Source organism: Phacochoerus africanus, chromosome 6 (assembly GCF_016906955.1).
Source record: "Phacochoerus africanus isolate WHEZ1 chromosome 6, ROS_Pafr_v1, whole genome shotgun sequence".
In the NCBI taxonomy this organism is placed as follows: Eukaryota; Metazoa; Chordata; class Mammalia; order Artiodactyla; family Suidae; genus Phacochoerus; species Phacochoerus africanus.
Genome location: NC_062549.1, coordinates 110189063 through 110211525, shown reverse-complemented (window position 1 = coordinate 110211525; position 22463 = coordinate 110189063). Strand labels below are relative to the sequence as shown.

Genomic DNA, 22463 nt, shown 5'->3' with positions numbered 1-22463 from the left:
ATTTCACTCGATTAATCGTAGTTATATCATGGGACAACAAAATCCAAAACCCACGTGACTTTACAACATATAACAGGAAGCCCAGACCTGTCCGCCTCGGCTCGACCGTCTCCGCCCCGCCCGCGGGCGGTGAAACTGGGCGCATCAGTGACTCTCCTGCGTTGCCCCGGGGCGCGCGGGCGGAAACGCGCAGCGCCGAGAAGGGTCAGCGCGCCCAAGCTAGGGCTGCATCTCAGCTCCGCTGCGTCCCAGCCGCAGGACCCCAAGAGGCTGCGCTCGGCCGCCGTCCCCTCCCGCCCCGCCCCGGGCCTTAGTGTGACCCGGGACCTCTTGAACTGTGAACTCCCGGCCTAGGCGGCGCTTTCTCGCTCACAGGGGGTGGAGCTTTTTCCGGCTGTAGGCGCGGAGGCCCAAGGGGCTAAGATGGTGACTCGTGACTCTTCGCTTTCTCAGGGACTCGTAGGCCCCGACAGCCGCAGGACATGCCCAGCTCCTTGTCCCACACAGGCAGGAAGTAGTGAGCTCAGACGGTTTGAACTCCGAGGGTCAAAGCTCAACAAAGTTGGCCGCTGAACCAAACAAATGTTGGAGAGAACGCCGAGAGCACAAGGAGGCGGAGCTGGCTCAGGGTCACCACCTCGCGACGTCTAAGTGACGTCGCGGAGCAAGCGCGAATTCTACTCTTTCACCTTCAGGCAGCCTCCTCAGTAAATGGGCCTACCCCTTTAAGCGAATGATGGACAGTTATTTCAGCCTATCAACGTCCTCATCAACATCCAATCAGATTTAAACCTCTTTCAGCCGCCGGAGAGGTAACAGAAGGGGGTCGAAAGAGGGAGCTTTCTCTCTCTCGCGAGATCGCTGTGAGCCGGCCTCTCAGAAAAAAACGCTAGAACATATGGCCCGACTTCCCAAATAGTAGGTTAAAGGACGGGATCACAAACCAATGAAAGGGATGAGGAGGTGGGATCTCTGCTTTCACCGCGCAAGAAGTACCGTTACAGGGCAGACTTTTTGTCCAATCAACGCCTCCAGACTTCGGGTCAGGTGACCGTAGAGTGCGAGGGGCGGAGCTACAGTCTGGCGCGAGGAACCGTTAAGATGGACAACGAATGTAACCAATGAGGTACTCTGACTAGGGCATTGGGAACCCAATAACAGTAGTCGGGCGGGCGCCTTCCCGGAGCGCGGGGAGATGTAAAGACAGACAAATGGTTTTCCCAATGAGACTGTAGAAGAGAGGAGCTAATTGACCAATGAAGACTGCGGGGCGGGACCCTTTGCCGCGGCGGAGTCCAAGATGGCGGCGTGCGGTTCCGCTGTGTGAAACGAGCGCGGGGCGGCGGGTTAATCAGCTCCGCGGAGAAGACCTCCGACGACCCGCGACAATGAAGGGAAAAGAGCGCTCCCCAGTCAAGCCCAAACGTTCGCGTGGTGGTGAGGACTCGACTTCCCGCGGGGAGCGGAGCAAGAAGTTGGGGGGCTCTGGTGGCAGCAATGGGAGCAGCAGCGGAAAGACCGACAGCGGCGGCGGGTCGCGGCGCAGCCTTCATCTGGACAAGTCCAGCAGCCGAGGTGGTAGCCGCGAGTACGAGACCGGTGGGGGCAGCTCCAGTAGCCGCTTGCATAGTTACAGCTCCCCAAGCACCAAAAATTCCTCGGGCGGGGGCGAGTCGCGCAGCAGCTCCCGGGGTGGAGGCGGGGAATCACGTTCCTCTGGGGCCGCCTCTTCAGCTCCTGGCGGCGGGGACGGCGGGGAATACAAGACGCTGAAGATAAGCGAGTTGGGGTCCCAGCTGAGTGACGAGGCGGTGGAGGACGGACTGTTTCATGAGTTCAAACGCTTCGGTGATGTAAGTGTCAAAATCAGCCATCTCTCGGGTTCTGGCAGCGGGGATGAGCGAGTAGCCTTTGTGAACTTCCGGCGGCCAGAGGACGCGCGGGCGGCCAAGCATGCCAGAGGCCGCCTGGTGCTCTATGACCGGCCCCTGAAGATAGAAGCTGTGTATGTGAGCCGGCGCCGCAGCCGCTCCCCTTTAGACAAAGATTCTTATCCTCCATCAGCCAGCGTGGTCGGGTCCTCTGTGGGTGGTCACCGGCACCCCCCTGGGGGAGGTGGTGGAGGCCAGAGATCACTTTCTCCTGGTGGCGCAGCCTTGGGATACAGAGACTACCGGTTGCAGCAGTTGGCTCTTGGCCGCCTGCCCCCTCCACCTCCGCCGCCGTTGCCCCGAGAGCTGGAGAGAGAGCGAGACTATCCATTCTATGAGAGAGTGCGGCCAGCCTACAGTCTGGAGCCAAGGGTGGGAGCTGGAGCAGGTGCTGCTCCTTTCAGAGATGTGGATGAGATCTCGCCCGAGGATGATCAGCGAGCTAACCGGACGCTTTTCTTGGGCAACCTAGACATCACTGTGACAGAGAGTGACCTAAGAAGGGCTTTTGACCGTTTTGGAGTCATCACAGAAGTAGACATCAAGAGGCCTTCTCGGGGCCAGACCAGCACCTATGGCTTTCTCAAATTTGAGAACCTAGACATGTCTCACCGGGCCAAACTAGCAATGTCTGGCAAAATTATAATTCGGAATCCTATCAAAATTGGTTATGGCAAAGCTACACCCACCACTCGCCTCTGGGTAGGTGGCCTGGGTCCTTGGGTGCCTCTTGCTGCCCTGGCAAGGGAATTTGACCGATTTGGCACCATACGTACCATCGACTACCGCAAAGGTGACAGTTGGGCATACATCCAATACGAAAGCCTGGATGCAGCTCATGCGGCCTGGACGCATATGCGGGGCTTCCCACTTGGTGGCCCAGATCGACGCCTTAGAGTAGACTTTGCTGACACAGAACATCGTTACCAGCAGCAATATCTGCAGCCTCTGCCCTTAACTCATTATGAACTGGTGACAGATGCTTTTGGACATCGGGCACCTGATCCTTTGAGGGGTGCTCGGGATAGGACACCACCCTTACTATACAGAGATCGTGATCGGGACCTTTATCCTGACTCTGACTGGGTGCCACCCCCGCCCCCCGTCCGTGAACGCAGCACTCGGACTGCAGCTACTGCTGTGCCTGCTTATGAGCCACTGGACAGCCTGGATCGCAGGCGGGACGGCTGGTCGTTGGATCGGGACAGAGGTGAGCGAGATCTGCCCAGCAGCAGAGACCAGCCTAGGAAGCGAAGGCTGCCTGAGGAGAGTGGGGGACGGCATCTGGATAGGTCCCCTGAGAATGACCGCCCCCGAAAACGTCACTGCGCGCCTTCTCCTGACCGCAGTCCAGAACTGAGCAGTAGCCGGGATCGCTACAATAGTGACAACGATCGATCTTCCCGTCTTCTCCTCCTGGAAAGGCCCTCTCCAGTCAGAGACAGACGAGGTAGTTTGGAGAAGAGCCAGGGTGACAAGCGAGACCGTAAAAACTCTGCATCAGCTGAACGGGATAGGAAGCACCGGACAACAGCTTCCACCGAAGGAAAAAGCCCTCTGAAAAAAGAAGACCGGTCTGATGGGAGTGCCCCCAGCACCAGCACTGCTTCATCGAAGCTGAAGTCCCCTTCCCAGAAACAGGATGGTGGAACAGCCCCTGCGGCAGCAGCCTCTCCCAAACTCTGTTTGGCGTGGCAGGGCATGCTTCTGTTGAAGAACAGCAACTTTCCTTCCAACATGCATCTGCTGCAGGGTGACCTCCAAGTGGCTAGTAGTCTTCTAGTGGAGGGCTCAACGGGAGGCAAAGTGGCCCAGCTCAAGATCACTCAGCGTCTTCGTTTGGACCAGCCCAAGTTGGATGAAGTCACTCGCCGCATCAAAGTAGCAGGGCCCAATGGTTATGCTATTCTTCTGGCTGTGCCTGGAAATTCTGATAGCAGGTCCTCCTCTTCCTCGGCCACGTCAGACACTGCCACCTCTACTCAGAGGCCACTTAGGAACCTCGTGTCCTATTTAAAGCAAAAGCAGGCCGCTGGGGTGATCAGCCTCCCTGTGGGGGGCAACAAAGACAAGGAAAACACCGGGGTCCTTCACGCCTTCCCACCCTGTGAGTTCTCCCAGCAGTTCCTGGATTCCCCTGCCAAGGCACTGGCCAAATCTGAAGAAGATTACCTGGTCATGATCATTGTCCGTGGTGCGTCTTAAAGTCCATGTGTAACTTGTATTTAGTGCTTTGACATGGTTCCTGTTTTGTGATGTGTAATGGGATACAGCATCAGATGAAATTTTCTTTTTAATTAGTTGTTTAGTTGTAGCATTTTTCTTTTTTATATTTTTATAAACCTCTTTAAAATAGAATTTAGGAGAGTTTAGCTCTTATTTTAAGTGAAAGGGATGCCCCAAAGGTAGTAGGCAGATGGATTTACTTTAACTAGGAGTTCCCACTCTGTTGAGTAACTTTTCCCCTCTTTTTCTGCAGTTTCTTTTTTAACCTTGAGCTTAAAAAAATCCTCAAAGTTACAAAACCAAAACTCTGAAGTCAGAATTTGGAAAACAAAGAGCCCACAGACTATATAAAGATGATAATATACAACCTAAAAATTGGCTTGATTGGAATGTAGGCAAATAATTCATGTATCACAAATGTTATTTATGTGGCTGAAATTCGAGCAGGGATCTCAGAGGTATCAGCTGGTAAATTGTATAGCAATGTGATTATTTTAATCAGGTATTTGAGTATTTCTCTTAAAATACATGGTTTATTCCCAGAGAGTTTGCTTTAACATAAGCATTTTTTATCACTAGTTCTTGAGTTCTGTATCCCGTATATGCACTTTTGGTTTGTAGCTGTAACTGTTCAGTAAAAATTGAGGAGTATGTTACAAACCACGTATGTCTTATGCTTACACTAGTATGCAGGAAGTGAGTAGGTGCTTTTAAAATCAGAATTCTTTGGTCAGTTATTGGTGTGTGGTAGTGTTTTACTGACTTTTTCAGAGCGGTGTGGCAGGTACAGTTCTAATTTAATTGTGCATATTTCAGAACGCGTTTTTCACTGGAGATGAGTTTTTATTTTTGTATCCATTCAAATTTCTGATTTTAATAATAGAAAGAAAAGTTGTCTGCAGGCTCATAAGTCATCTTTTGTTTCAGTGGGCATTAATCAGCCGTATCTGGATTGCAGAATTTTTTAAAGTCATCGTGAAATGCCTTTGACATGCTCTTTTAAAATTTCGCTCATATTTTTATTTTCATATTTAAACTAGTAGCGATGACATTACATTATTGAAAATGTTTTCAGTATCTCTGAAATTTTGTGTTTAATGTTTTCACTTGTGTCTAACCACAGAGTATTGAAATGTCAGTTAAGGAAAGCCCTTTTTAGTGTTTTATTTTCCCAGACACCTGGAATTAATACAAAATAATTTAGCCTACCTTCACAATTTTTTCCAAAACTGAAGAGTATATCAATTTCTGGTTCTTAACAAGGGCTTTTGCTGCTTAACAGTAGTGAGTGATTTTCTTGTCTTTTTTTTTTTTAAATCTACCCTGTACCCGAACTCCTAGTTTCTCAGGTCATTTGTAAGTCTATTTTCCCTCAACGATTTAAATGCTAAGGACTTGAGCTAAGGCCCATGATACTTAATTATGATTAGAACCTTGAGGACCTTTGGATCATGGTCATGTTTCTCTTCTGTGTGACTTATTGAAAGCCTGGCAGAACCCAACTGTTTTCTTTCTGTTATCAAAGCTGATGGTTTTGAAATAGCACCAATAATAACCCAGGGAAATGTCGTGTAATTTTTAATTGTTCGTTATGACAGGTGTCTAATGCATGTCAGCATGAAAGCCTCATCACACTGTGTCATCCTTTTTGGTTTTCACTATGCGTTTCTAAATTTTCTTTTTAAGTTTGGAAGGTTTTGTGTTTTTTTTGTTTTTAAACTGGAAAAACTAGCCATTTTGAGGGAAGAAAGATACTAGGCTATGAGCACAAAGGTCTTTGGTGTGCCTGTAGGGAAAATACCTGAAATCCTACAATTAAGACTTTTGGTCCTATTTGCTTTTAAAAGGCTCTGCTTGACATGCTAATATGGAGTAGACACCTGTTCAGAAACTAATGCAAATGTGCAGTCTGTACATACAGAGGGTCAAAGTACAATTTGTGGCTGGATACATTTTTCCAGTTTAAATAATTTCACTAACCATTAACTTTTGAATATCTTTTGATAAGATGGCGGGGCAAATGGTTTTTCTCTTTTAGAGAGCGAAGTCCATGACCTCTAATTTTACTCTAATCCGAAGTGTGTGCGGCTTTTCCCTGTTTCTTTTATTTTTTTCTTCCTCCCTCCCTCCCTCCATTCTGTTTTTTTAAGTTGATGTGACAGCTTACCTTAAGAGTAGAGTACTGTGGTTTTTGCTCTATGTTTGTTTGAATCTTTATCTGACATCGCGGCTTTTGTAGATCTGGGCAATTTGTGCTTCAGTGTTTTTGAAACAATGGCTTGATACCATTTCTAAATGTATGTATTATAACTAATTATGTTTAATTTGGTGCTTACCGGCAGAGTGCCACCACTCAGATGAATCTCTGATTTGTGTTGCCCATTCTGTTTGTGCAGGTTCATGATATTGGTAAACTATCTTAAAACTTCAGAGTGGAACGCAAGCAAAAGTCTAAAGCTATCTAGTTCTAATTCTCATTAGCCAGAATTTCATAATCTCAACATTGGATGTTCTTTGTAACAACCAATTGTTTCTTTTACTTTTACTTTAAAAAATATATTTGTTTAATTGATTTTTTTTTAATTTTCTGGAACTCAGTTCAAATGAATGGAAAGCATTACTTCAGTATATCATTAAATGACCTATTAGGTATTACTGTTTAAAAAAAAACCCATCAAGCTAATTAAGATTTTTAGATCACAACTTCAAAGTTTACAGAAATGAATCATTCAGCTGCTAGTCAATTTTTTTGTATTTTGTTGGTTGTAACTGGGATTCCTATAAGGAATTTTCCACTCAAAAATTTAAATTCTTGGTTTAGGATGTATATTTTGACTCTCAACTGAAAGTAGATAAAGTTTTCCCTTTAAGGATTACGCCTTAAAATGTCCATCCTCTGGTTGGTAAAAGCTTTTGTCACATTTTGAAGGTAATATACTTTGGCCCTTCTTAACTCAATTGGATCATTTGAGGAGCAGTAGTAAAAGTAGAGAATGTGTTGCTTTCAGAATCAAACACTTGTTTTGATTTATTTAAAAACTTCTGAGCAGGTTTTCACTGACAATTTTTTGTCATTTTTGCCTTTTCAATTTTAAATCCACTTTCTTCAGACAGTGAAATTGCTCATTATGCAGGTACAGCTTGAACTGCAGTTTGGGTCCATATAGGATCCATTCACCAAAAACTCTGGTAACAGAACTAGGAGATCCTCTTGAGAAGAGGGCCTTAATGACCTTTTTTGTGAAACATTTTTGGAGAGAGTTTCTGGACATTTTTTTTTTTTTTTCTGTCTCTGCCACAGTGTTTGGTTTGGAGATAGGAGTTAGTTATGAGAACAAGAAAAGTGGAGCTGATCCTGTTAACATTCTGGTTATAGTGATGTGCCTAAAGGGAGAAAATGATTTCAGGTAACCATGGTGAACTGTCTAGCTTAATGAAGAGTTTTATATGTTTGATTTAAACAGTTGGAAAGTAAAAGTCCTACGGTGTTCTTTGGCTGTTTAGTAATTGTTTGTATGAGTGTCTTCTTAAAAGAAAATAACAGCTGCTGTCTTTGGTAACACAGATGAAGGTGGATTTTTAAACGGCTTTGTATCTTGACCCCTTTCTACAATAACGGAGTAGGTCTGTATTGCTCCATATAAATTACAGAGTGAAACTAGAAGGGGTAAAAGTTTGACTAAACTCCACCTTTTTATAGTTTCATTTTTTAAAGTTATATTTAGAATATATTGATTATAAATGGATTATAAATTTGCTTTTTTTTCTGAATTTTTTTGACGTGTTTTACTCAGTTACATGAGTACAAAGGATATTTTCAGTCCTGTAATTCTCACTTCAATTGCAGTCTTTAAAAAAAAAAAAAATCCACCCTATTGTTCTACTTGTTGTCTATTCATACAGTAAATTCATTTCAAGGTTTGTGCCAGTGGGTATTATTGGTGCTTTTTGAAGTCAAGGTGGACTATCCAGGAAGGTCTTGTTAATGTATGTTCATCTATAATGGCATAGGGGAAATAGATATATTTTTAATATTGTAAACATTTGTACTGAATAACCTTTTTTTCCCCCCTGCAAGCAAAACTGGTGAACAACGGATGAAGATGTGGAATTCAAAGCTCTAATGGACCTTTTTGAAGAGAAGTTGTGGCTTATGTGGAGTTTACATGGGCCTCTTGATGGAAGAAAGCTAATCTGTTTAGTATTTGTGCATTTTACTAAAATGGCAGCTTAAAGTTGTGTATCTGCTATTGTGATGCCAATGCCGGTGTTTTAAGTGGAAAAAAAAAATGACCTTGCTTTGTGCTGTGTACACAAGATTTCTGGAAAAGTAAAGAAAAACCCTTTTTATGGCTCACACAGCTTAAAAGTAGCTGTCACTCAAACATGCGCTCACAGTTGAGCTGCTTTTGTTTTATTCTAAATAAATTGTTTCTTTTGAGGAAAATGTTTTTCTGCCTGGAAGTGAATTGACGGCAAACCTTTGACCCCTTTGTTTGCAGCTGAGGGGGTTCTTGCTGCTGCTCAGATCTTGTCTGTCTTGAGCAAGAAGCAGGGAGACCATCGTGTTGACTATCACAGTGTGTCGATTCTGAAGGATCACTAGTGTTACTGTGACCCCCCTTTGTTTGCAGTGAAGGGGATCATTTGCTTCTCAGTCCTCAACTTGATGAGGAAATGGTGCTGTTTGCTGGCACACAAGAAGCCGGGGCAAGCACCGTAAGCCTCACCACAGTGCACGAGTCGGGGGCTTTGCTGGTTTGAAGAGCCGGAGTTGCTGAAATTTAAGTTTTGATTTATTTTGTTCACCCATCACGTTTGGCCTTAGTTTCATTTTTAATTTGAAGAAAAGTGTGAAATTGCTTTATCTTGCACTTAACATTTGCACCAAATTGCCAAAAGAAGGAGAAATGCTCCGCTTGCTTTTTAAATGTTAATGGTGATGTTAATAAAGCCTTTCCTGACACATTTGAGGAGCTCCTCCGTCTCCAGGGGCTTCTCACCCGAGTTATGCAGTGATGGGTTTAGTTCTGAATGGATGAAGAGTTCCTGAGAGCTAGCGTTTGTAATTAGAACCGTTACTCGGTATCTGTGCCTTACTTGACCTGTGGTTCCACATGCCTTGGATGTGCATGCACCGTGACGGTTTCATAGGTACGAACGTACACTCAGGCCCAGTCACTTCGGTTGGTAGGACAGATTGTGAGGAGAAATGGAGGCATCCTTAAGGAGGAAAAAGTGTTTGCCTTTAGTTCCTGCATTATCCTGTACAGGGGCTCCTGAGCTTTGGAGGCTGTTTCCAGGACAGGAGAACAACTCCCCTGTTTGCAGCAGGAGACTTCGGTGCACAGTGACAACGCTGGAGTTCAAGAGGAAGCCAGCAGTGCTGCACCATTGGCTTCAGACACCATTGTTGTTTGCCAGTTTTAAACTTAACTAGTTGCAGACGAAGACCACCTTGAAATGCAGGCTTGTTGGGCTTGTTTTGAATTTTAACCTCGGATGGAAGAGCCCTACCTAGTGCTGTCTGTCTCCATGCGGGATGATGATTACTTAGGCAACAGGTGATTATCAACAAAGGATGCCACGCTTATACTCTGCAAGGTGGTGTTCCAGTGGCAAACAGCTGTGTAAACTCTTGTAAACAGGTAAGAGGGTTTCGAGAGGTCAAAATTGCATTATAATTTATAGGGTGAGGGCTTTTAATGTTTTCGGGGATGTTGCTCTGGTGCTCTGCTGCTGTTACTAGCTTCCGCCTCTCATCAAGTGTTTTGCTGAAGTTGCAGGCCAGAACTTTTGTTCTATTTTAATTTTAGGGTTTTTTTTTTTTTTTTTTTAAGTTTGAAGATTTCTTTAAACATTTGAAAAAAATTCTTCTAATGTGGGAGCCAAAGTATTAAAACCCTGGTTTTGGATTTGGACCTATGACATTTTGACCTTTTCTGTTAACCATGGTCTTTATTTACATTTAGTGGTGATTTAATGGTGCTGGAAGAACTTAACTGGTATAAATGTTGCTTATTATAAGCACTGATTTCTAAACCTCTAAGTCAGAATGGTTAGTTGTTTTTTGTTTTTTCTCTTTTTCCCCAAGGAGATTGAATTAATTATAAAGTGAGGTAGCTGCAGCAACCTTTGGGGAAGTGAATGGGCACTGTTGAGAAAAACCCAGCTCTTAACCATTTTCATTGTTGAGTCCCACCTGCCTTCTGTGCCCTCCGGCCCCTCCCTCCGATGTTACTTGAGTGTGAGGCCGAGGCAGTTTACCACAAGCACAAATTTTTAATGTATTTTACAACTTAGGTTTCCTTGCTTTATTTTAAACGGGAACAAAAATTTTGAAGATAATTTTTCTTTTTTATGAAATTTTTATCTTTTGTCTCTTACCAAAGGGGAAAAGTGAAATACAGTGATTTTTCAGGTTCTCCAGATGTCATTTACAAGAGTTTTTATGAGTTGCTTAACATTTAAAGCTTTGCCAAGTGATCTCTCATGTACATTTCTTTAAACAGTTTATACCTGTTGGGAATGTTATTTTTCAGTGTATTTGCTTTCTCTGACTAGTCCAAATGGAAAACTCATTAAGCAGTTTTGCAATTAGAGGAAAAATATTTGAAATAACTATAGCAGTTTGAGGAAGATGATGTTATGTTCTCTATGTAGTTCTACCTGTTGGATATCTTTCTTTGGTCTTGGGCTTCATCTCAAAAACAGGAAAAAATGTTGCAGGCAGGACATTTGTACTTGTGTATGAAACCGTGTCATGTAAAATGGGAAGGTACACAGAATGATGGTTTTTTGGAAACTACTCATGAAATCATTTTATTTCCAGCTACACCATGAAGAAAAAAATATTAACTGGGTTGAGTGTTAGATCTAGGGTTCTGGCTTTATAAATTGGAAACTGCCCTTTTGAATTACCTGTGTGGTTTCCCAGTGTCTTTCGTATGATCTAAATTTAGGGTCCTACTAGAAAGGGAATAGTACTAAGAACACCTCTGATTTGATTTGTGCCCATTTTGAAAAGCCTGGTTGTATTAAAATTGAAAATGGGGATTACCTTGCTTTAGTAAACCTAGATTTTATAAATTACCCCTTCCGTAGCTTAAGTCATATTATTATTTACAAGCTGTTTATCTGAGGCAATAAATTTAGTTTTTATGGTGGCTGGTACAGCATCTGTTTTTCTTTTTGCAATAGGAAAAGCGGTCCATTCCAGTTTGCTCTCTTTAAGCTTTCCTGGTTAAAAACCCTTTTCCTTAAAAACTTGACTTATAATCTAGTTATAAATTCTTAGCAGAGGATTTTATTGAATAACAAAATTCCTTCAAACCTCAGATAAGATTGTTACTAAGAAGTAGCCATAGGAGCTCTCCACGTGGCTCAGTGGTTAACGAATCCGACTAGGAACCATGAGGTTGCAGGTTCGATCCCTGGCCTTGCTCATGGGTTAAGGATCCGGCGTTGTCGTGAGCTGTGGTGTAGGGCGCAGACGTGTTTTGGATCCTGCGTTGCTGTGGCTGTGGTGTAGGCTGGCGGCTATAGCTCTGATTAGACCCCTAGCCTGGGAACCTCCATATGCCTCGGGTGTGGCCCTAGAAAAGGCAAAAAGACCAAAAAAAAAAAAGAAGTAGCCATAAAGAGATTTTGATGGTAAGATTACTTAACAAGCTTTTATACCCAAATGCTGAGATAGTAAGCATTCAGGTAGGGTTCCTGTACAAATTGAATGCTGGCTATATGTTAAGAAATAAGATGCTGAGCATATAAAGTATCAAATAGTCTCTACCCCTGTCAGCAGTTTATACACTAACTGGGGAAATTAGGTATAAACAAGTGAATGGTTAAATATCAGGGGAAAAGTTCACAGACAACTATGGGAGAGATGTCACAGGGCAATGTTTGATTATTGCTAGTAAATTTTTATGGGTGATATGGTTATATGAAGGAATATATGAATAAATTAAGCTGGAATGATCAAGAAAGGCTTTTGCAAAATAATTTGTTGGAGAAGGATGTGGAATGGTGGAAGGAGGTTAGGATTGAGATGTCAAGCCGACAAGCATACATGATAATAGAGCAACTTGTTGATAGATGAAAAAGATGAAGACTGAGCCTAAACTAGTTGTATGGTTGGGTCCTGAGGGAGTCCTGAAAGGCAGGCTGGTTTCAGGCAGGTGGGGAGTGAGGATGGATAGTCAGTTGAGGCATGCTGATGTAAAGAGTGGTATTAATAGCAATCAGCTATTAAACACCTCAGGCCAAACATTCCGCCAAGACCTAGACACAGGTTTTATCCAGGTTTCACCACAGACCATGATCTGACAGCTAGGTGAATGATAGAGCCAGGGTTCTAACCAAGCTTTTGTTCTAACCAGGGCTTTTGGACACTGTACTGTCCTACTTTGTGTTTTTCAGGAGGCATTAAAGCTGCAAACTTGAGAAAATGTCTGGATAGTGGATTTCAAATGCGTGTATCAGCATTTGGAGTTCTTAGGAAATATACAGGCCCTTGGCTCCAATCCCAGAAAATTTTGGGATTTGTAAAGGCCAGCATGGCCCAAGAGTCTTTGTTCTTTTTACAAGCTCCTCAGGTCATCCTGATGTAGCCTCTGGTCAGTAGCCATGTGTTGACGCCCACAGAGAGTAGAGTGTTGACGTATAAACTTGGGATAATGTCATATTTAAGGCATGGGAATGGCGGATGGTGCTGGAAAAGAGGCTCAGGTAGGAGAGCCAGATTCCGAAGCTGAGAGGAGGCGTTTCCAGAAGGTACATTCAAAGCCTTTGAAGAAACAAGCAGAATGAAACTGCAAATGCCATGGAGTTTAGCCTATAAAATTGTCACTTAAGTAGTAGTTTTATAGTCATGTAATTATTTCTCCCAGCAGTTCAGTCTAGCTCAGTATTTAATTTTACCTTATAATGACGAAGAAGGCCTACTGTTTAGTTTATGAAATAAATGCTAAAGGGATGCCAGAAAAGTTTATTTCGTGGCTAAGGGGTACACAGCCAGGAACTGATTGAAATAACCTTGAGTTTTCAGTTAATCTGAAAAATAACGTGATTGAAGTCTATCTTAAAGTTGGAAGTGGTTCTAGAATTGAATATGTGTGTTCAGAAGTTTCCTATTTTGAATTATCAGTCCTGGGTTTGTCTTCAGTCGGTGTAGCTAATTATTTAATTCTTCAAATATTTAGGTACCCGTTATATACCAAGCAGTATTCTAGCTCTTGGGAGTATATTGGTGAAGAAAAAAGATATTTCTTATTTCTCATGGAACTTAAATTCTGATTAAAGAAGGGAGGTAGTAAATTAAGAGCCTTTTTGTCTAGGACAGAGGGTTTAGACCGTATTCAAAGCTGAACGTTGTGGAAAGTCTTTGGAAGTTTTAAGCAAGGGAGGCGAAGTGAATTTGATCAAGATTTGACCATGTGTCTAGGAAAGTAACCAATAATGTCCTTCAGGTTTCTTATTCCCAAGATCTAGAATAATGCCTAGTATATAATAGGTGCCCTAATATTTGAAAACTTACTTAGCTATACAAATTGAAGACAAAATGTAGTATAAGTAATTCAAAACAGGAAATCTTTTGACCATTTGCAAGTCAAAGATAATATTTCCTTCAAAGGTAAATTAGCATGTCAGATTCTCTGAAGATTGAATATGTTCTTGCTCGAGATGAATGGGGTTCTTTTATTTAAATACTGTAACAGAGATTTTAGTTCTTCTTTGGACTCATAATTGTTGGCCACCCTGAGCTCTTCCTCCGTGTATATCCTCATTTCCTCAACATGTCATTTTTTATTCTTTCTGCTTTCAGCAGGCTGTCACGACGGTTTATACCGTAGTCACATATAGTTGCTGCTGTAACATCCTGATCATTCCTTCTATATTTTATAACTTGTGATTTTTCTGGTGATATCAAACCAAACTTCCATACTAAGAGATCAATTCAGAGGATTTTTTGGTGGAATGGCGATCATCCCATGCAAACCATATGTATGTATGTATACAGTTTTTAGTGCTATTGGTCTATGACCTTTCTCAGGTGGCCAGCAGATTTCCTTTTACCCAAGAAAGGGGCTTAATGAAAAACTTTCATGCATAAGTTTGTGATTGCGTCTATGTCCAGGGTAGAACTATTATTACAGGTGAAATCAACACTTTGAGATACCATATACATACATACATATATGTGTGTATATATATACACACATACATATATTTTTTTTATATATGTATATATATATATATATATATTTTTTTTTTTTTTGGCTGTGCCTGTGGCATGTGGAAGTTCTCTGCCCAGGGATTGAACCTGTGTCACATCTGTAACCAGAGCCACAGTGGTGACAATGTCAGGTCCTTCACCTGCTCAGCCACAAGGGAACTCCATAATATGTATTTTTATTACATATTTGAAAGCATCTTGGGAAAATTGTTTCATAAAATTTTTATTTTAGCATATGAAATTGACTGTCAATAGTTTTACCTTGCCCTCAAGATAAGCATCTTGTTTGTGTGTATTCTTTTGTAGAGAAACACTTCAATAAATTACATTCCTTAGAATTTTTCCACATTTTTGTAGTAGAGGTCTCAAACCTGGCTATGTAGAATCAATTGAGGAACTTCTTCTTGTCAATAGCTGGAACTCTCTTGGAGATTTATTTACATTGATGTAGGTACAGTGGGGCTCTGCCAGGGCCCCAGTATTTTGTTTTAAGTATACGGATGATTCTGATCTTTAGCCAGCATCGAGAACCACTACTCTAGAAACAGAAATATTAAACATCCTGACTAACACATAGTCAACCTCTTAAACTCTTTTTGGAAATGAAAAACCAAAACCTTTCAGAGTATAATTTGGGTTTAGTACGGTAACTTAGTCTTCCAGAATTTTTGCTGTGAAAGTGTGGTCCTCTGACTAGTAGTATTAGCATCACACAGAAACTTAAGAAGTGTAGAATTTCAGGGCCTCACCTAGACCCACTGACTAGAATGAGATGTCCAGTGATTCCTCTGTCTTGGAAAGTTTGAGAAGCACTGCTTAAGATGTAGATACATAAATATTCTGTGTAGTAAAAATGGGTGGTTAGATTATTATCCCTCATGTGTAAGATTCTCTGATTTGTGTATTAGTCAGTGAGATTTACTTCAAAGCATTTAAATATTTTCAACAAGAAGAGTAGGAACAAGAGAGGTTGTAGGTAGTGAGCTTCTGGTGACCAGAAAATTACCAGACGTCTCTGCCACCAAGGTGAGGGAAGGGTTACTGTTGTTAGTCCTAGTTAGTTGGTTCTTTGTTACACTTAGATTTTTTTCTCTGCCTCCTATTCTGTTCTAGTCCACTCTATTAATTGTGAGATAGAAAATGTTATTTTTTATAGATACAGGTAAGGACATTTGAGACACTGTGCTGATAGGTGCCCCATAATTTAGAAAATTTGGTAGAGGTAGGTTCAGAGCTTTCTATGGAGGGGGATGGATATGAACAGGATTGAGGAGTGGCTCCTAACTGCCTTTGCTTTTTAATTGTAGTATGATAGTAACTTTATTAATAAACTGATTTTCCTCACATAGCAATAATTAATTTATATTAAAGTTTAACAAATAATGAATACTAAGATTCGTATGTATTTAAGGGAATAAACCAGTGTGAATGTTCAGAGAATACTATAAATTGCATGACAGCAGTTTCGATACAGAAATGATATTTTTAATGCATACATTTTTATGAGATTTAGATCTTTTAAAAGATTCTAAAGTATATTCACCAAGCAACCATGTCAATATCAAATGAAAAATTGCAGCCAGATTATTGTCACATCTCATAATTTTTACTTTTTTTTTTGTCTTTTTAGGGCTGCACCCATGGCATATGGAGGTTCCCAGGCTAGGGGTCGAATTGGAGCTGTAGCCGCTGGCCTACACCACAGCCACAGCAATGCTGGATCTGAGCTGTATCGCTACTTATACCACAGCTCACGGCAACACCGGATCTTAACCCAGGTATTGAACTGAGTCCTCATTCTATTTGGGTTTGTTAACTGCTGAGCCGCAACGGGCACTTACACATTTTTTTAAGTAGCATGTGTTTTGGAGGAATTTTTTCAAGCACAGCAATGTCAGTGTCTCTAGAAGACTTTTCTAAGGTTCATTTATGATTTATGGATTTCTCCTGAGACATGAGAGGATTTTTTTGTGTGTGTGACAACTTACCTATATCATTTATTTCTCCAGACAAATTTCATTTGTGAAGTTTATCCTCTTCAGTGTTATGATCTTACTGAATTCATTCTGTGAACAGGATGAATTCATCCGAAGTTTGAGGTTTGGTGGTTGAAAATACTTTATTTCTGTGATACATGAGTGAGTGGTTTTTCTTCAGCATGTATTAGTTTAAAAATATTTTGAACCTTCAGTGACACCTTTTCTTCTATTTGCTGCTCCTAAAGCTTAGAAATGTCTAAAGCTCTGATTTAAAAGAAAATTTTTAACACATGGGATTGGATCTACCGCCTCTTTTTTTTTTTTTTTTTTTAATAGCCAAGTTTAAAGGAGAGAGTACTTCTAAGTATAGTCGTTGGTTAAATGTCTTTTTTCCTCCTGGGTTTCTTTTTAGGAACTACTGACAATCAAAAACCCATAGCCGACTTTGGGATATGGCTGTATTATTCAGCACCTAAAAGATGAGTTCTAATTGGCAGACTTCTGGCACTGGCACTTGTCCTCCTGTTTCTATAGAAACTGGGTTGGAAGTCAGAGCTGCACAAAGGGAAAGGGTAAGTTTCTTTTAAACTCCATATTTATAAACCCATATCTTATTAACTATGGCTTGGTGTTTGTTTTCACATAAGGATATATATGTCAGTGATCTGAAGCTCAAATACGAACTACTGATTTTTACTTATGCGGAAATTGACATCAAGTCATTAAATGTAAGAGGAGGGTTTAAATATGGATTTATTTTTCTTGTGACTCTGACTTCACATTTCTTGAAGCAGAGAACTCAGTATAATAATTCTCACTTTGGGTTATATCTAATTTGGAGGTGATAAAATTGGTTTTTTCCCTTTTAGATCTTACTCTATTATACTTTTCTGGTAAGTGAAAATTGGAATATAAAATATGTACAGAGGACGTTTTAAAAGTCTGCATGATTTATAAGTCTCTTCCATGGAGCAAAGTATGGTTCTTTCTGTCATAAAACAATTACTGGGAGTTCCTGCTGTGACACAACAGGATTGGTGACGTCTGCAGTGCCAGGATGCAGGTTTGATCCCCAGTCCACCACAGTAAGGATTTGGCGTTGCTGAAGCTGCGGTGTAGGTCGCAACTGTGGCTCAGATCTGATCCTTGGCTGGGGACCTCCATATGTCTTGGGGCAGCCAAAAGACAAAAAAAAAAAAAAATTTACTGTACTACTGACCAGTTTTTTAGCTTCTCTTCTCTCTTAGCCAAGCAGGATGAGGTCGTCTGTTGGGCATATACATGTGTTCTCATCCAGGCAGACACCCATTATTCATAGAGCCTAAGACACCTGCCAGTGGGTGAGTCATCTTATTACTGTGGCTTCAGAGGACTCTACTGCATAGCTGGGCATTTGGCTTGACATACTTTAGTCCAGTGAGGTAAACTCTGATCTACAGGTTGGTGTATGTAAATAATTTATACTAAACTCTGACTAGCTCTGGGATATTGAAGGAAGGCAATATTAGCTCTTGTTTTTTAAAACTTACCTATCATTTCCTTGGTCCCGACATTATTCTGAAGGGACAGACTTCTCTTTTCCTTGCTGAAAGAACATTGATGTTGGTTGAGGCCAGCCAAAGAGTGGGACATCTTTATTTTGGCCCAAGTCATCCGTTTTGTAAAAATGGTATAAAAGTGAAAGTTGGAAATTTTTCAATAGGGAAAGTGAACTCATTCTAAAAATTTCACTTCACAAGTCCCTGGTCTGTTAATGCCTGAAAGTGGCTTCTCGTTAAAAATGTATGCCTCCCTTAAGTACTAATGTCTGTCCTCTTGGTTTCTGTTTGCTCACTGGAGCTTGAGAGGGGTAAAAATCAATTGAATTTGTGATTTTGGGGAAAGTTGACTGGAAAACAGTTTAGTTTTTATCTGAGTGCTGTTAAGTATCCAGACATCTAGTCGTCTAGTGTTTTCTACTCTTTAGTAAGGGGGGCCAACTGATGGTTTCAGGTCCTAGAACTCCCTGATTTCCAGGAAAGCCAGGTAATTGGTCACCTTGTCTTATTCTCTGCACCCCTGAAACCACGTCACTAGGTTGTTATTGATCATCATTTTGGATAGAAGTAGATTATATTTATTAGTGTCTGTTGAAATGTACCAGAGAATAGATTTTTTTTTTTTTTAATAAATGTCTTATTTCTCTTAGTGGCCCTAGGTTATGCCAGCCTCCCTCTCATAGAAATAAAGTATGAATTTTAAACTGATTTAGTTAAAAAGATGATTCCAAGGGCTTTTGTTTTTTTTCATTTGTGTGTATATGTTAGGACCTGTGGGTGATAAATGTGACACATTTAGGTGGTTGTTTGTGGTAAATGAGTGACCAGATAAGGCAGATATATAGACATAAATCCTCATACAAGTTGGTTCTATTTTAAGAGAAACACTCAAGGTTTTTAAAACGTATTGGGCTTTTGTTTTATATTGAGGTCTTCAGAGAAACCACTGTCCAAGTATGCATTATTTCTCTCTTAAAAATTACATCTAGGAAGTTTTATTGTGGCTCAGCGGTGACAGACCTGACTAGTATCCATGAGGACGTGGGTTCAATCCCTGGCTTTACTCAGTGGGTTGAGGATCTGGTGTTGCTGTGAGCTGTGATGTAGGTCACAGATGCGGCCTAGGTCCCAAGTTGCCGTGGCTGTGTCGTAGGCCAGCAGCTGTAGCTCTTATTTGACCCCTAGCCAGGAAATTTCCATATACTGCAGGTGTGGCCCTAAAAAGCAAAAAAAAAAAAAAAAAAAATTACATCTAAAATCAAATGATACATAATGTGTTTTTTTCTTGTGTGGAAAAAGCTAATTTTACAATTAGGCAAGTTTATTTACTAAGGAGCTAGTTTTTAGTAAGCATAGCATCACATATGTTAATATACCTAGATTATTTGAAAAACAATCACAAATTATTTTAGTCCATTTAAGTATAATTGTTGCTTTTATTAATTTTAAATTTTTAGAGAATCATTAAAGAAGAAAAGCCAGGAGCCATGATCTAATCAGCATTGTTATTTAGTTTTCAGAGTTGGCTCTGTTGAGGACTAGCTTTGTAGCTTTATTTGTTTTGTTGTTATTGGGGTTTTTTAAGGGGGGGGGCACGCTTGCGGCATTTGGAAGTTCCCAGGCCAGGGGTCAAATTAGAGCTACAGCTGCTGGCCTATACCTCAGCCACAGCAACACGGGATCCAAGCCACATCTGTGAGCTACACCATAGCTCACAGTAACACCAGATCCTTAACCCACTGAGCAAGGCCAGGGATTGAACCCATATCCTCATAGATACTAGTTGGGTTCTTAACCTACTGAGCCACAGTGGGAACTTCTAGCTTTGTAGCTTTAGACAATAACTTGGTCTTAATTTGCTTTTGTTCTTTAGGTATAAAATAGGAATAATAATACCTATCTATTTTCCTTGCAGGAGTGACAGGATGCTAATGAGGTAATAGGAAAATAACTTTAAAAACTTAAAAGTACTGTAAGATAGAGTTTTAGTAACAGAAATAGCATTTTATGAGCAATGTATATAGAAAATTCCTACTTTTACAGTGATGGTATGGCATTTTCTAAGACCAGTAAGAAATGATATCTTACTGGTTTCCGTTTTTGGTTTTTTTGCTTTTTTTTTTTTGTCTTTTTTTTGCTTTTGTTGTTGTTGTTGTTGTTGTTGTTGCTATTTCTTGGGCTGCTCCCGCGGCATATGGAGGTTCCCAGGCTAGGGGTCTAATCGGAGCTGTAGCCGCCGGCCTACGCCAGAGCCACAGCAACGCGGGATCCGAGCCGCGTCTGCAACCTACACCACAGCTCACGGCAACGCCGGATCGTTAACCCACTGAGCAAGGGCAGGGACCGAACCCGCAACCTCATGGTTCCTAGTCGGATTCGTTAACCACTGCGCCACGACGGGAACTTCTGGTTTTTTTGCTTTTTTAGAGCCACACCCGCAGTATATGAAAGTTTCCAGGCTAAGGGTTGAATCAGAGCTACAGCTGCTGGCCTACGCCACAGCCAAAGCAACGCGGGATCCCACCCGCATCTGTGATCTACACCACAGCTCACGGCACCACCGGATCCCTGACCAACTGAGTGAAGCCAGGGATTGAACCAGCGTCCTCATGAATACTAGTCAGATTTGTTTCTGCTGTGCCATAGTGGGAACCTCTGGTAATCTTACTAGTTTTAAGTAACTCAATAATAGCTGAGAAGAAAGTATATACTGGACTTTCAAATTATATGGCTCTACTGAGTACATGTATTTGTAGATATTTCAAGGCTTACAGTTTATAAACATTTCAACTAATATCTTACTATTAAGGAATTAAAAGTGTTCTGTACTTAGGCGTGCAACCTTGGGTCAAGGTTGGTGAATATTGGAGGACCTAAAATTTGTTATCTTTAACAGCTACATTGTTACTGCATTGTAGCAGATCTGTTTGTGGCTGTAATTTGTTTGTTTGTTTTGGTTCTTGGCTATTTTGCATCCTTTCTCAATCTAGATATTAAAGTTTTATGCCAATTTGAGTTAGAACAAATTTATTATAACATAACTGCTTTTAATAAAATAAGCTTTGTAGTCTTGTGATACTGCCAAGAAGCCAGGGTTGTCCAAAGGAAAAAGCATAGGGGTTTGTGTCAGTTTGTATTTGAATTGTGATACCACTACATATTGGGTGTTTAATCTCTTTGACCTTACGTTTATTCATTTGTAAAACAGGCATCATAGTATATGCTTTTAAAGGTCGTGGAGATTAAATATAAAATATGCCTACCTCAATGACTAGGATATATTAGATTTTGAAATAAAATTATTTACTGTTCTACTTCTCCAAACACATACTTACATAATATCCTAAGGCTACTATTTGTTTTCTCTTTGTCTTATGGGATATCTTAAGAGGGAAGGAGATAGAGTATCAGTGTACTATTTTGCTTTTTTTGAAACCCTATGTATGTCTGGGATAGTATTTCTAGTTGTGGTTACTTAGAAATGTGTTGACATCTTATTGTTCAAGGGAAGGAATGAATGAACAGGAACATGGTAAGTTAATTGTTAATACAATGAATACGTTAGTTACGAAGTCTATAGTCTAGGGATTCAGATCCATACCACCCAGGTTTAGAGGGGCTCTTGGCATTGAGTAAGATGAAGAACTGCTCTGTTGCTTAAGAGTCATAAAGCCTGTGTAAATCAGAATTCAACTTGGAGTTCTTTAGTTGGTCCTGCTTAAGATGTGTAGTTTGCTTTCATAGGAAGAAAGAATCTAATTGCCCTAGGTGAAGTCTTTTGAGAACAGTTATTGCTCCAAAAGGAAAGGGAGATCGATGACTGTGATTCCTAGAAAATGTGTTATTTTTTTAATCTTGCTTTTTTGTGTGTGTCTTTTTGCCATTTCTTGAGCCGCTCCCGCGGCATATGGAGGTTCCCAGGCTAGGGGTCTAATCAGAGCTGTAGCTGCCAGCCTACGCCAGAGCCACAGCAACGCGTTTGCGGCCTACACCAGAGCTCACGGCAGTGCTAGATCCTTAACCCACTGAGCAAGGCCGGGGATCGAACCTGCAATCTCAAGGTTCCTAGTCGAATTCGTTAACCACTGCGCCACGACAGGAACTCCTAATCTTGCTTTTTGATGTAGAAAGAAGAAAGGAAATTAGCAGCTACTGTGTATGAGGGATCTTTTGCTTGGTACAAGTATATTTTCATTTAATCCTCACAGTATAGCTGTGAGGTAGGATGGTGGTGTCCTCATTTTACAGAGGGGGAAATTGGGATTCAGAGAGGTTGAGTAACTTTAGATATAGTAACAAGTAGCAGAGCTTGGGTTTATTACTATTTTTGTTGTCTGTATGAGGGGTAGTGTTTCTTCTTTATTCACATTGTTTTAACATCTAAAATGTAGAAAGACTGTTAGACATTTACATCTAAGGGTAAAACCTACACATTTTAAATAGGACCAACTATTGTTTTATAAGATAACTGAGATCTGGACCAGATTAATTTGGTTCCAAAATTGATGCTGAGTTTTGGGGAATACAACATCATCCATCTTGAAGATCTTGCAGA

At 41.2% G+C, this 22463-nt stretch overlaps 1 protein-coding gene across 1 annotated transcript; it reads left to right on the top strand.

Annotated features, from left to right (window-relative positions):
• The first annotated feature begins 380 nt into the window (after positions 1-380).
• Positions 381-8608, top strand: RBM15 (RNA binding motif protein 15). The gene is made up of 2 exons (XM_047785071.1): positions 381-4125; positions 8236-8608. Exons 1-2 carry the CDS (start codon positions 1257-1259, stop codon positions 8256-8258), a joined length of 2892 nt encoding a protein of 963 aa, XP_047641027.1. The 5' UTR covers positions 381-1256; the 3' UTR covers positions 8259-8608.
• The last annotated feature ends 13855 nt before the right edge of the window (positions 8609-22463 follow it).